Genomic DNA, 15,207 nt, shown 5'->3' on the forward strand with positions numbered 1-15,207 from the left:
TACTGGTGTTAGCCGCCCTGAGCCCAGCTCTGGCTGGGGAGGGCAGGGTATAAACAAAATTTATTATTATTATTATTATTATTATTATTATTATTATTATTAGGATAAATTCACACAACCATATTTTGCATACAATGAGCTAATTTTGCAAATCGTTTTGTGTTGGGAGCCTTGGCCAGCTCAAGTTACATACAATCCAAGTGTCCCGATTTTCTAGGGACAGTCCCAGAATTACAAAATACATCCCAGGTTCTGATTTGATCCAGGAATGTCCCTGTTTCCCCTGCCAGTGATGCTGCTGAGCTCAGGGAGGAGGAGGATCTGGAGCTTTTCCAGAGCAGCAGTTGTGGCAGCAAGGGAGCATCCCATTGCATCTCGATGGCCACCGCTGCTGGCCTCCTTCCTTGGGCAGCTCATAGCGGCTGCTGGAGAGTGGGCAAGGAGGAGGAGAGACTGCTGCCACCGTTGCCCAACCGCTGGGCCTTAGTAGCTGCTGAAGGATGCTATGCACTGAAACTGGACTTCTCTGGAAATACCCTTGGTGCAGTATTCCCAGTTCCTCAAGTTGAAAAGCACAAACACGCATGCACCAAGAATGTGTGTGTAAATATGGTTATGATTATATACAGTGGTACCTCTGGTTAAGAACTTAATTTGTTCTGGAGGTCCGTTCTTAACCTGAAACTGTTCTTAACCTGAGGTACCACTTTAGCTAATGGGGCCTCCCACTGTTTCCGTGCTGCCACCACATCATTTCTGTTCTCACCCTGAAGTAAAGTTCTTAACCTGAGGTACTACTTCTGGGTTAGTGGAGTCTGTAACCTGAAGCATTTGTAACCTGAAGCGTTTGTAACCTGAGGTACCACAGCATGGTAATTCCACCCCTCCCCCAGAAAACTTTCTTACTTTCTACACTCTCTTTCTTTATTTTATTTTTTATGACCAATGATTATGCAGGAATAGCTGGTAAATCTATTTCTCCCGGTACGTGGGCTGAGACCCTGAGAATGGCTTCCCAACACACCTATTCTAAGCAAAATAAAGACTCAACCCACCTTTCACAAGTTTATGGCACACCCAACATACATTCAAAGCACAATCCTTCTCCCCAAAGATTTCTGAGAGCTGTAGTTTCCCCCCTTGTAGAGCTATGATTTCCAGTACCCTTAACCAACCACAGCTCCCAGGATTCTTTGTGAAAAGACGTATGCTTCAAAAGTACAGAGGACAAGCTTTAAATATCTGGTGCAGATCTACCTTGTGGTGCACATTTATTTTCCAGCAGGCGTAGGGATACGCTAGCATGTAAAGTGGACTTTAGGTTCATAGGTTCGATTAACAGGAATTTTGCTTGTCTGTCTAGGACAGGCATAAGCAAACTCGGCCCAGATGTTTTGGGACTACAACTCCCATCATCCCTGACCACTGATCCTGTTAGCTAGGGATGATGGGAGTTGTAGTTCCAAAACATCTGGAGGGCCGAGTTGGCCTTTGCCTGGTCTAGGAGGTTTTTTCTCACATTGATAGATTTCACTGACATTCTCTTTTTCCCCAGGCTGGTTGCTCTTTTCCTTCTAACTCTGAATGCATTTTTTTTCTCTCTCTTCCACAAGCACAGTCAACAACCCTCAGCAGCGCCTTGTGTTTGCTTTTGACTAGCCTGCCTTCCAGCCCGAGCCTCTACCTCCTCCACAGCCTGCCTGCTGTTAAAACCGTTTGGCTGTCACTCTTCCATGCTTTGCTTGTTTTGTCGGTTTTTGATGCTACAATGCGTTTTCTGTCGAGTGAAATTTACAGGCACATTACCCTGCTTGACAGGAACGCTGAGCCACTGGGATCTCCTGAGGAGAGGGTGGACGCCTGCAGCTCTCTCATTTGCCTGCCACCTTCTGTGAAATCTCCCAACCACTTTAATTGCATTATCACCCTGCCACAAAACCCCCCCAGAACAATCGAGTACCTGAAAAATCTTGCCACTCAGCAGCTTTAAAGCAAAAATCCTCCCCCCTTCCTCATTTGGATGGAATGGCAAAGCAAAATCAACTGGGAACTGAGGAGGACCATGAAAGTGTCACACATTGCCTTGTATTATTAGGCTAAGCTGTGCTATTGAGAAAACCTGGGGGTATTTAACAGCAGGGATGGAGAGGTAAGTTTTTAAGGACTCAGTTCCGTAGGAGTATAGTTACTTATCTTCCTGGATAAGATGGAGCGATGGCACAGCTTCCTCCTTGTAGTATTTCCTCCCACCCACTGTTTACTCCTGAAAGGTGAAAATAAAACCTTGCTTTGTCAACTGATGCTAAAGTCTTGGGCAAAACCACTCAGAACTCCTGAACATGTTACCTCATCTCAATGGGCATAGATGGCCTAGTGATCATTGCTGTGTTTCATTTTGTCAACATCCTTCAGCCCTGTATACTTGAAGGAGTGTCTTCACTCCCGTCGTTCAGCCCGGACACCAAAATTCAGCTATGAGGGCCTTCTGGCAGTCCCCTCACTGCGAGAAGTGAGGTTACAGGGAACCAAGCAGTGGGCCTTCTCGGTAGTGGCGCCTGCCCTGTGGAACATCCACCCATCAGATGTCAAAGAAATAAACAACTATCTGACTTTTAGAAGACATCTGAAGGCAGCCCTGTTTAGGGAAGTTTTAAATGTTTGATGTTTTACTCTGCTTAATGTTTTAATTTGTTGAAAGCTGCCCAGAGTGGCTGGGGAGACCCAGTCAGATGGGTGGCATATAAATAAGTTGTTGTTGTTGTTGTTGTTGTTGTTGTTGTTGTTGTTGTTAATAATATCCTGCCCATCTGGCTGAGTTTCCCCAGCCACTCTGGGTGCCCTGCGAAAAGACAGATGCCTCCCCCATTTTCATGCCTAGTCTTTAGAATGGTCACTTACACATTGCTTAAAAAGAGGAAATGTGTCACCAAAAGTGAGCACACATTTGCATAATATTTGCATAAATTAATATAGGTATGCTCCCTTAGACATGTATGAAAGCAGTGGTTATACTCAATTTGCCTCTGAATCTGAAGGTGGTCTCCACAAATGCTTGGGGCCTCAAATGACTCTGCCTTGCGGCAGTGAGTTCCATAAATTAATTGTGCTTATTTTGAAAATACTGCCTGAAGAGGAATGAGAAGGATGTGGGCAAGAGGAAGGAGGGACAGCCTTTAGACACTTTTGCCATCCTTTCACTATGAGTAGAAATTCTGTTCCACTTTATTCTGAAACATGCCCCACTATTTTTGAGCTAAACCCCAAAGACCCGACCAACATCATGTGTGAACAAGGCATAAAAAGGATTACCATGTTGTGGAAGGGAAGGGAACTTAGCTTTGCAGTCGTTTCAACTCAGAAGGTACTGGGGGTAGGTAGCATTTGTGTGTGTGTGTAGTTCAATAGAGCAGAGGCATCGGCTCCTGGCTAAATCGAGTGTGTGTGAGAGAGAGCCATCTGTAGAAGTTGTTCTGAACAGGGTTTTGTGTTGCTCTGAGAATTCGCTACACAAAAGGAATGTATCATCGATCCAAATAACATAATAACGTAACCGAATGTGCTGTGGAGATAGATCAATACGGAGCTTAAGATACAGTGATTGCACTTCTGTCTTCAGGGACTAGGATGCCATTCTTAACCCAAAGCAAGCACAGGGACTGCTAAGCAGAGAAAACATAATAATTTAATGTACACCCAAAAATGAAAAAATAAAATAAAATGCAGAGACTATAAGAGACAGTGTCAGTTACGGCCGATCTCTTTCTGGTTCTCGCTTTTACTCTCTTCCTTTAAAGTTATGACCACTTGCTCTGTTACTGACATGCCACATTTCATCAATGCCCAGATAGAACAGAGATGCAAAAAAGAAAAACACCACAATTACTGAATTTTTTACATACAGTGGTACCTCGGGTTACATACGCTTCAGGTTACATATGCTTCAGGTTACAGACTCCGCCAACCCAGAAATAGTGCCTCAGGTTAAGAACTTTGCTTCAGGATGAGAACAGAAATCGTGTGGCGGCAGCTGGAGACCCCATTAGCTAAAGTGGTGGTTCAGGTTAAGAACAGTTTCAGGTTAAGAACGGACTCCGGAACGAATTAAGTACGTAACCAGAGGTACCACTGTATTTACAGGTACAACCAACATGGACTCCTCCCTGTTTGCAGAGTGAAGAGCTTCTTTCACAAAACCCAGGGATTAATTTGAACTTTTGGCTCACCAGGAAGCTTCCTCACAAGGGATTGTGGCCCTCAGGCTGAAAGAAGTTATCTACCTCTTGCCCAGAGGTTTTCCTGTGACTATGATATAAATAAGCAATGTACATAACTAGCTGCATTCAAGCATTTAATATCACATAGTTTGGCCCTTAGATTCAGGGTGAGCAAACCTGGCTAAAGGGCCAAATTACAGAGGGAAAGGCGTTCGTGACCGAGCAACATCTAGGAAAAGCTAATTCTCCCTTTGTTTCCAGCCCTGTGACGTTTATTGTCAGACAGAGGGAGCGCTACGGTATCCTGCTTGGATTCCAGGGTGACTGTCTGCTTCACGCACCAACGGGCAGCTCTTTTAAGACCCAACAAACGTATTAATGATCAACAGTATACAAGAGAGCGTGTTCATCGTAAATAACCTTCCCCAGGATGACTCAGCAGCCGCGAAGGAGGAAAATGCCTGTAATGAGAAGACGGCTAGTCTTTCATTCGTTGGTCATTTACTGCTATTATCAGGCCTGTGTTTAAAGCATTCATCAAAAACAACCAAGAGGCTTCGTGAAACACGGCTTTGTGATTAAAATCTAATAGCTGCTGGAAGAAAATAGGCTGGCATAAAGTGTCTCTCGACTAAATCCGACTCCCTGTGTAGAGTTATTTGGCTGCATGTCAACAACCTGCAAACATATACACACGGTGCTGGCCCAATACCTTTTGGCACCTGAGGCGAGCCACAAAATGCCCCCTACCACCACCGCCAGGGAGGAAGATGGGAGTGAAGATCTACAGGTGGAACAGAAGGGGAATACAGATCATATTGGAAATGGTTGAAGTGGGAATCAAAGGCCGCCACTGGGTGGGGGAAAGGGCCCCATTCTGAATCACCATTCTGAATCACACCTGGCAGGTGCAGAGGCCAGGAGACCCCAGAGGGCAGCCACACCATTTCTTCCCTAGAGGTGAGAGGAGACCAACATCACCTCAAAGAATCAGGAGGAGCTGCCGATGAGGCACTAAGAAGAGCACTGCAGCCATCGCTACCACTACATGTCCTAAACCCCTGGCCTACCTGGCAGCAAGTCAGTAGGTCAAGTCCCCAGTCCAGAGCTAGTCCATGTGTCCAAAGTCCAAACTGGAGCACAGCCCCGCAGAGATGCCGGAGCATCAAAGCTGAGGTCCATCAACACGGGCAGTTGAGCAAACTCAGCTCTGCTGACCTTCCGTACTTTGCGTGCTGATTGCAACATCTGGACCTCACAAACATGATGGCCTCTGAGGCATAGGGAGCAGTGAGAGTGGCACTCCAGAAGGCTGAGGCAAGCAAGGGCACACAGCCCAGCTCCCTAGCTGGCCAGGTGGAGCTGGCTAGCTCTGGCAAGAGGCTTGGAGCAGGACTTTCTTCCTCTTCCTCCTCCCCATAGTCCTGCCAGTTCATGACATCATGCCACATTGGCAGTGCCTGATACATATATGTATAGAATACTTTTCCTTTCCTGGTTTTAGCTCCCCCAGCCTTTATTCACTTGGCGGGCAGACATATACTCATTTTTTCATTCTATTTTATTCTCTGCATAAATATCAGATGGTTGTCATTTCTTGGACATTATTTGAATTGCTGTGAGATTGCATTGGACTCTGTTAATTGTTTGCTGAATTTGTTGGGTTTTGCCTATTTTATGCTCTTTTGGGGGGAATGTTGTTGTTGTTATTGTTATTATTATTATTTTGAGAGAAACCTTCACCAATCTCCAGCGTTACTGATTTATTGTGATCCTCTTTAAGCTCGACGCTCTTGCTGGAGAAGCAGAATACAAATACTAAATCGAAACCGAACCACTCAAGTGCAGTTTTACCTCAGGTGAAGCTCCAGCTGCGAGTAAAGGAAGTGAAGGAAGGCCCTCCGTGCCACAATCTCCGCGTGGCAGTCGTTGACCACGAGCCCTTGGTCATTAAGGTATTCTCCATTTATGCACTTGGTACCCGATGTCAGCACAATAACCTGAGCCTGCCGGACATCCAAACCTGCAGGGGAGGCAAAATAAATAAATAACAAAAAACAACCACACACGCACACACAAAACCCCACACTGCACCGCACCACACCGGCGGTTTTTTAAAGAATCGCCTGGCAGCGTTAACACTCATAATTGCTCGAGTACTTAAAGACCACACTTTCATGTGGCAGTGGAGACAGCTCTAATAGGGTGATTACACGGCTCCTGGAATATGCAGCCATCTCGCATCTCGACACTACTGGAATAATGTGGGATCCCATTTCAGTCCGGACTGCTAATTCCTAGATAAAAGCCAGCCAGAAAGTTTACTTGTTGAAATCAATAACTACATCGCAAGAGGTGTACAACCCTGTAAGGAGGTAATAAAAGAATCTCTTGCAGTACTGATAAATAGTAGCCTGCCGGGTTTAGGGTGGTTTTTTGTTTTGTTTTTTATGATGGCAACATACATCCCTTGTAATGTGAGCTTTCATTTCTGTGCCACTGGAAGCACTAAATAAAAAGTAAGGGAGTTTTAAAGCTGCTCTTCTTTAGAAGTTGTACAGAAAACACAGGCCTTCCTTGTCGGCCGGGTCTCTGTTTTGTCTCCCATCAGCTGCTATTGAAGTGTTAGTTGTTCGCCCAGATAGAGGTGCATGCAGAATAAAATCTGAGGCTGGATCTCCCCCTGCTCTCAAGCTCTACCCTTCTATGCTGAGTTTAATTGTGCTTTAATAAGCTCCATTGTTTGTTTGGTTATTTTAAATAACTTCTATTCCTGGCCTTTGTCCTCAGACCTCAGGCAGGTTACATCTGATCCTCCAAGTGTCCCTGTTTTCTTTTTTTAAAATAATATTTATTACTTTTCCAACAATTTAAACACTACAAAAAAGAAGAACAATACAACACAATACAAAAACACTACATAACACTAACACATTAAACTAACAAAACAAAACAAAAACAGTTTAAAACACACAAGTGTCCCTGTTTTCCAGGGACAGTTCTGGATTTACAGAAGCCGTCCCATTTTCTGATTTGATCCCAGAATGCCCTGCTTTTCCTTAGGACATCCCTATTTTCACTGGAGAATTGTTGGAGGGTATGGAGTTATGAGGCCCACGAACCAAGGAGATAAGCAACTATTCAACTTTAGAAGACATCTGAAGGCAGACCTGTACAGTAATACCTCCGCGAACGTCCGCCTTGTCTAGCATCCATCCCGCCGAACGTCCGCGGCAAACCCAGAAGTACCGGAACGGGTTACTTCCGGGTTTGCCACTTGCGCATGCGCAGAAGCACAAACCTCTCTGCGCACGTGCACAGCCACGGTGCTTTGCCCTGCATCCTTTTCAGTTAGCGGCTAGGGCTCCGGAACGGATTCTGGCCGCAAAACAAGGTACGACTGTATAAGGAAGCGTTTTTTTTAATGTTTAATGTTTTATTATTATTTTTATGTGTGTTGGAATCTACCTTGAGTATTTGAAGCAACCGAGTCAGATGGGCGGGGTGTAAATAATAAAATTATTATAAATATCATTATGGAAGAGGACATCCCTATTTTCATTGGATAAATGTTGGAGGGTATGTTACAACAATAAATATATGAGTGATCTGGAGGAAGGGAAAGGAGGAAGCATCAAGGGGAGAGGACCAGTGGAGCAAATTTATCCTGCCCTCTACTGAGTCTTGGCAACCCAGATGGTTATTGACTCATTATATATAATGTGTTTATATATCATGCCACCTTTCATAGCTGCACTGAAACCACAGGCCATTAGACCACGAACCACAGCATTAATGAGTGACTGCAGTGATTAACAACAGCTCATCGTCAGCATACTTTTGAAGGAATCGTGCATAACGGAAAATGCTCGTAGCAATAGAACATAAATTCAGAAGCACATCTGCAAGGAAACTAGTGTTTCCATCTGTAGAGAGATAAAAGCATTCTTCCTCCTAGCGTAAAACATTATCCTTTCTTTTATTTATTTGGAAACCTAGCTAGTTCTGATTCCTTAAGGCTCAAGGTAGGTTTCAACACTGCAGGGGTGGGGGGAGCGAGTTCAGCCGTCAGTTATAAATCAAGCTATGAGAAACATTAACCAAACAGCTAAATCATTCCAAGTAACAGACTGTAGTGGTGACCTCCAAAAGCTAGCTCAGGCCAAGATGATCTTAAAAGTGCTTTTGAAAGAGGATCAGGCTGTAGCATTCTCCGAATAAAAGGAATTCCACAGTTGCAGGGCAGGCACTGAGAACGTCACACTTTATGTGTCTGTTCCAATATGAAGCATATTGCCATATTTATTTATTAGATTTATGTCTTGCATTTTCGGATAGTTTGCAACATTTTACGGTTTTTCTTTTAACCTCCCGTGTTCCTTGTCATGGGGCTCATGCCTCCAAGTCCTCACCAACTCTTATAACTCGATCCCTCCGCTACCATTTTTTATGATCCATAGAATCGTCGAATTGTAGCGTTGGAAGGGACTTTGAGAGTCATCCAGTCTGACCCACTGCAATGCAGGAATCTCAAATAAGCATCCATGGCAGATGGCCATCCAACCTCTGCTTAAAAACCTCCAAGGAAGGAGAGTCCACCACTTTCCAAGAGAGTCCGTTCCACTGAACAGCTCTTACTGCCAATTGTTTAGTCAGAATCTCCATTCTTGTAACTTGAACCCACTGGTTCTGGTCCTACGCTCCAGAGCAGGAGGAAACAAGCTTGCTCCCTCTTCCATGTGACTGCCCTTGAGATATTTGAAGAAGAAGAAGAGTTTGGACTTGATAGCCCTCCTTTCGCTCCCCTTAAGGAGTCTCAAAGCGGCTAACAATCGCCTTTTCCCTTCCTCCCCCACAACAAGCACTCTGTGAGGTGAGTGAGGCTGAGAGACTTCAGAGAAGTGTGACTTGCCCAAGGTCACCCAGCAGCTGCATGTGGAGGAGCGGGAAAGCGAACCCGGTTCACCAGATTACGAGTATCTCCTCTCTATCTCCTCTTGCCCAACTTCCTCAACCCCTCCTCATAAGGCTTGGTTTCCAGACCCTTGATCATTTTGGTCACCCTCCTCTGCATACTTTTTGTAATCCATTAGATAAAATCCATTATCCTCATAATCATAATCTGAAACCAGGGTTTGAGGTAGATTTGTAGGCTCTGGGTATGAAGGAATCTGGGTAATGTTAACCACGTAAGAGTTCATTTTTAGTAGTGCATCACTCATATACGATTGCCTCTGCATCTACGTGTGGTAGAGTTCTGTGGCCACTCTCAGTCCCAAGTCCCTGATAGAAACACCTGCTTGCCACATGTGGACATGGCAGTTATTGGTATACACTTAAAATGTTTCACATGTATGGGTAAAAAAAACAATAATCTGGAAAGACGCATGATCCAAGACGCATGATCCAACATGATCCAAACTGTTGATTTGTAAATAGCAGAAACATTCAGAGTTGATTTGCAGTGTAATAACAATTGTTTTTTTGTTTTTTTCCTGGTAGACCAAATGAAGAATGCTACAGTCACTCTAAGTAATTAAATAACCATTAAAAAGAATTAATCATAACACACATGCACACACACTTGCAGTTTACTGTTTTTATCCTGCTTTAACCCAATTTTTGCAAAGCCTTATTATAAGACTCACTGACCCTAGAATCACACAATTTAAAATAAACCGGGAGAACTGAACTCCATCCTTTGTTATAACCTTGACACCTGATACATCTGTCTGACAAAGTCTTCTGAATATATTTCTTTCCCCCTCAAATCACTGCATGAAATAAAGCCTTACACCTCCTGTGGATGATGGGGGGAGTCGGGAAAGACTGGATGAAATTAGATATAAAGGGTGAACAATTTATAAATGGAGGGTTTTAATATTGGGCTAAACCCTTATAATAGTTTTCAATTTGAAAAGGAAATGAAGCAAGGTAATAGGGGAGAATAAGGAGGAAGAGTTGCTTTGTCAGCCATGTGCTGGTGAAGGGGTAATTTAAAGTGGGGAGAAGGGACATAAAAACCCAGTTTGTATGTAATGCTAAGCCAAACCATGACATATCACTAATGCTGGAGTGCCAGGCGCAAATTAATGTCTGGGAGTGAGCAAAATACAATTCAGGAACAGGGTTCCTCTAGCTCAGGGGTCAGCAAACTTTTTCAGCAGGGGGCCACTCCACTGTCCCTCGGACCTTGGGAGGGGATGGCAAACTATATTTTGGAAAAAAAATGTATGAACAAATTCCTATCCCCCACAAATAACTCAGAGATGCATTTTAAATAAAAGGACACATTCTACTCATGTAAAAACACGCTGATTCCCGGACCATCCACGGGTCGGATTAGAAGGCGATTGGGCCAGATCTAGCCCCCAGACCTTAGTTTGCCTACCCATGCTCTAGCTCATGCTCAGTCCAGAAATTTGTTTTCAGTACCAGAAGTGAGTTTCCTGCCTCATGAAAATCCCCTCCTGGTTTCCCCCCTCAAGATTTCTTCATCTCAGCCACCTAATTTAGAAGGTGTAGGTGGCGAGGAGGCTGTTTTACTGTGGTGGTGGTGGTTAAATGACTGGGAGTCAGAAATCTTGGTGATCTACTCAGTGCTTTTTTCGGGGGGGGGTATGCAGGGGGGTACACTTACCTCTAAACATTTTGTGAATCTAAGTTTGGCCTCTTGAGGGGCAGTATTTCAAGATGAGTAGGAAAAAGAGAGCACCTCTAAACATTTTTTTCTAGAAAAAAAAAGCACTGGATCTACTGCAAATTTCCCAGAGATCTGTCAGTAGATCCCAATCTACCTTCTTCCCACTCTGGGGTCATGTTAAATTGGGGGGAGGGAGAAGTAAGAGGGGACCTTCCAGAAGATAAATAAACTAAAAGAGGCAAGGCCTTACTGGGGTCATTTAGATTCCTGATAACTTAGATATACAACTGGAAGCAAAACTCCAGCATCTAAGACATCAGTGTCTTTGCCAGCGCTGCTATCTGGGATTTTAAAACTCAGGAGTGGCTCACCTATGGCTCTCCATATGTTGTTGGACTACAACTCCCATCATCCCATTGGTCATGCTGGCTGGCTAGGGCTGATGGGAGCTGAACATCTGGGGGACCACAGATAACTGGAGTACTGGAAGTGGGATGCATAAAAAGTATGTTCTTGATAACAGTCAGTTATGGACTTTCCCCTTATTGTTTTGGGGGACAGTTGTGAATATGTGGAGTGGCTAATCAGGCTTGGCTCTAAGCCTCATCTTTCAAGGAACCATTTACCATACGATGACAACTGGTTGTTAAAGCAATCCTAAGATCTGCTGAAGCTGAAAATCACTTTGAGGGTTAAGTTCCTTTTTCTTTAGGAATTTGGCCTCAACTGAACCCTTCCTTAAAACCCTAATCGGTCTCTAATACACTAGCAAATAGTTTTGTAAATTGCAAATGTTTTCTGTTACTTGTAACGCAGCTTTGCAAATAGACTCTTATCAGCAATGCAAATGATTTCAGCCTTGTAAATAACCCATTATCAGCAATGCAAATGTTATCAGTCCCATGTAACCTAATTTGCTCTCTCTCTGAAAGATGAAATTTTTCTACCTGCTTGTTCTGCCTGATTAAGAGATCCATGAAACAAGGAAGCTCATGTGCCCTGGGAAAAATATATAAATAAATGTATGTATGCAACGAACTACAGTGCACCTTCATTAAACCGAATATTTTTGTTGGACCTTTCTGCTAGGGTGGGTAAAGGAACTCCCAGTTTCTTCTCTGGAAGGGATGAGGCTTTGGGAGAAATTGACAGAAATCTGAAATGGCAGAATTAAGTTAGCCACCCAATCCTATTTGTGTCTCCATGTGACAGCCCATTGGATATTTGAAAATGGCTACCATATGAAGATGGCTAGCACAGGGACTGACGTGAGCGGTAGTTACCAAAACATCTGTAGGGCATCAGGTTCGGGAAGGCAGATCTGTTTCCCCCCATTTCCCCCTTCCTCGAATAGTGATTACTGACATGAACAAGTTGTTCGGTAAAAAGAGAGAGCTGGAAATAATGATAGATTAAAGTCATCCTTGTGAATTATTCATGAGGTACAATTTCATGTAATTTTCAGTGCTGGTTCATATCTAGCTGGTAGGCAATAATTTGCTATTCTTTTTTGTTTGTTTTCCATTTAACAAATCAATCAAACGTGTGTGTGTGTGTGTGTGTGTGTGTGTGAGATATTTCTAATCACGCTGAACTTCCAGCCCCACTCTTGATTATTTTATTCATTTCATTGTTTCTGGAATAGAGCTCAACTGAACTTTTCTCAAAGCCAAGGTAGTCTCATTCCAGGCTATATCTGTGTCATCCTTTCCCATAGTGACGTTATGGTGTCCATTAGACCATCCTCTGCCAAGGATATTGAAAAAAGAGAAAGGGGTGCTATATTGGGGTATGCAGGAGAAAACAGACCTCTCCCAGTTCATGTTATTGAAGCCAGTTGGCAAACATCACTTTCTACATCAGCATGCTTAGAATGGCAGCCTAAGGCCTCACTGCTCCAACCACTATGAAACCTGTCCATAATGCCATTACCCTTTGGTAAAGGTAAAGAGACCCCAACTCTGGGGCCAACTCTGGGGTTGCGGCGCTCATCTCGCTTTATTGGCCGAGGGAGCCGGCGTACAGCTTCCGGGTCATGTGGCCAGCATGACTAAGCCGCTTCTGGCGAACCAGAGCAGCGCGCAGAAACTCCGTTTACCTTCCCGCCGGAGCGGTACCTATTTATCTACATGCACCTTGACGTGCTTTTGAACTGCTAGGTTGGCAGGAGCAGGGACCAAGCAATGGGAGCTCACCCCGTCATGGGGATTTGAACCGCCAACCTTCTGATCGGCAAGTCCTAGGCTCTGTGGTTTAACCCACAGTGCCACCTGTGTCCATTATGCTTATTTCCGTGGCACTCTCTTTGAAGTGAACCCAAACCATCTCATCACACGTCTGTCGGCATTTTACATTGCCACCAACTCATCTGTCCAGAACTCCAGGAACCTGTCTTTTAAAATTGCAATTGCCACCCTAGATTCCACTAAATCAACATCCATCTTAAGAAAGTCACTATTTTGCATTAGGCGACATTCCACCAGACATTTCAGGCTTTCTTTTGTGATGTGCTTTTCCATAGCAACCGCATATCCTCTGCTGAGGATATGAAAGAAAGAGAAAGGCCTGCTGCTTTGGGCGGTGTGTGCAGAAAAAAACTTGCAGATGGAAGATTCATGTGAAGTTTGACAGCCAGCCCTCCCTTTCCTCCCTCCAGCTGCATCCTGGGGAGGAGTTGAGCAGGTGACAGGAAGAGGTAGGCACTGGCAGCTCAGTTGCTTCCTGGACTATGCCAGTGCTGGTTATGGCTTGTGCTATCCATGCAGGGTAGCGGCAAGGGGCAGGAAGTGTGAGTGGAGAGTGGAATTGCCAGGATGGCATGGGGGCATCATAGTGGGGGAATTGAAAAGGATTTTCAAAATAACTTTCATTTTGAAAAACCCAGAAGCTTTTCCTTTGGGAATTATAGGGACAGAACTACCTAAATTGTATAGAAATTTATTCATGTATGCTACTACAGCAGCAAGAATCCTACTTGCCCCAAAGTGGAAAGAAGCAGAAGTCCCAGCAAAGGAAGAATGGATACAAAAACTTCTGGAATATGCAGAAATGGCAAAACTTACCGGAAGAATAAGAAACCAAGATAAGAAGAAGAAGAAGAAGAAGAAGAGTTTGGATTTGATATCCCGCCTTTCACTCCCCTTCAGGAGTCTCAAAGCGGCTAACAATCTCCTTTCCCTTCCTCCCCCACAACAAACACTCTGTGAGGTGAGTGGGGCTGAGAGACTTCAAAGAAGTGTGACTGGCCCAAGGTCACCCAGCAGCTGCATGTGGAGGAGCGGGGAAGCGAACCCGGTTCCCCAGATTACGAGTCCACTGCTCTTAACCACTACACCACACTGGCTCTCAACAAACTTTTATAAAAGAATGGAAATGGTTTGTTGAATATTTACAGATAAATTTCAAACACATAAAAGCTTTGGCAAGATTATTAGAATAACATGCAGTTTCATAAGAGTATATACCGTATTTTTCGCCCTATAGGACGCACTTTTTCCCCTCCAAAAATGAAGGGGAAATGCGTGTGCATCCTATGGGGCGAATGCAGGCTTTCGCTGAAGCCGGGAGAGCGAGAGGGGTCGGTGCGCACCGACCCCTCTTGCTCTCCAGGCTTCAGAAAGCTATCCACAAGCCTTGCAAGCCTGGCGGGAGGTCCCGCGGGCTCGCAAGGCTTGCGGGCAGCAGCCTGCAGCCCACAAGCTCGGGGGACAGCGGGGAGGCGCAGCGCCGCCACCCCGCTATTCCCCGACCTGGTCTGGAGGCTGGCGGGGGGGGGAGAAGCAAACTTGCTTCTCCCCCCAACCAGCCCCACAAGCTTGGGGGATAGCGGGGAGGCAGAGCGCCGCCACCCCGCTATTCCCCGACGTGATCTGGGGGCTGGCGATGGGGAGAAGCAAGCTTGCTTCTCCCCATCGCCAGCCCCACAAGCTCGGGGGATAGAGGGGAGGCAGAGCGCCGCCACCCCGCTATTCCCCGACCTGATCTGGGGGCTGGCTGGGGGGGAGAAGCAAGCTTGCTTCTCCCCCCCGCCAGCCCCACAAGATTGGGGGATAGCGGGGAGGCAGAGCGCTGCCACCCCGCTATTCCCCGACCTGATCTGGGGGCTGGCGGGGGGGAGAAGCAAGCTTGCTTCTCCCTCCCACCAGCCCCACAAGCTCGGGGGATAGCGGGGAGGCAGAGCGCCGCCACCCCGCTATTCCCCGACCTGATCTGGGGGCTGGCGATGGGGAGAAGCAAGCTTGCTTCTCTGCCCCCCACCAGCCCCACCAGCTCGGGGGATAGAGGGGAGGCGGAGTGCCGCCACCCCGCTATTCCCCGACGTGATCTGGGGGCTGGCGGGGGGGAGAAGCA

General features: G+C 45.5%; 1 protein-coding gene across 6 annotated transcripts in view; it reads right to left on the reverse strand.

The window, feature by feature from the left end:
- ADARB2 (adenosine deaminase RNA specific B2 (inactive)) overlaps positions 1–15,207 on the reverse strand; it is a 372,833-nt gene that overhangs the window by 44,206 nt on the left and 313,420 nt on the right. For all 6 annotated transcript variants that reach the window (XM_081834283.1, XM_081834282.1, XM_081834279.1 and 3 more), the window contains one exon: positions 6,069–6,237. In XM_081834283.1, the coding sequence (XP_081690409.1) occupies positions 6,069–6,237 (169 nt within the window). The remainder of the gene's footprint in view (positions 1–6,068; positions 6,238–15,207) is intronic.

The sequence above is a fragment of the Podarcis erhardii genome, assembly GCF_964252035.2.
Source record: "Podarcis erhardii genome assembly, chromosome: 12".
NCBI classification, from domain to species: Eukaryota; Metazoa; Chordata; class Lepidosauria; order Squamata; family Lacertidae; genus Podarcis; species Podarcis erhardii.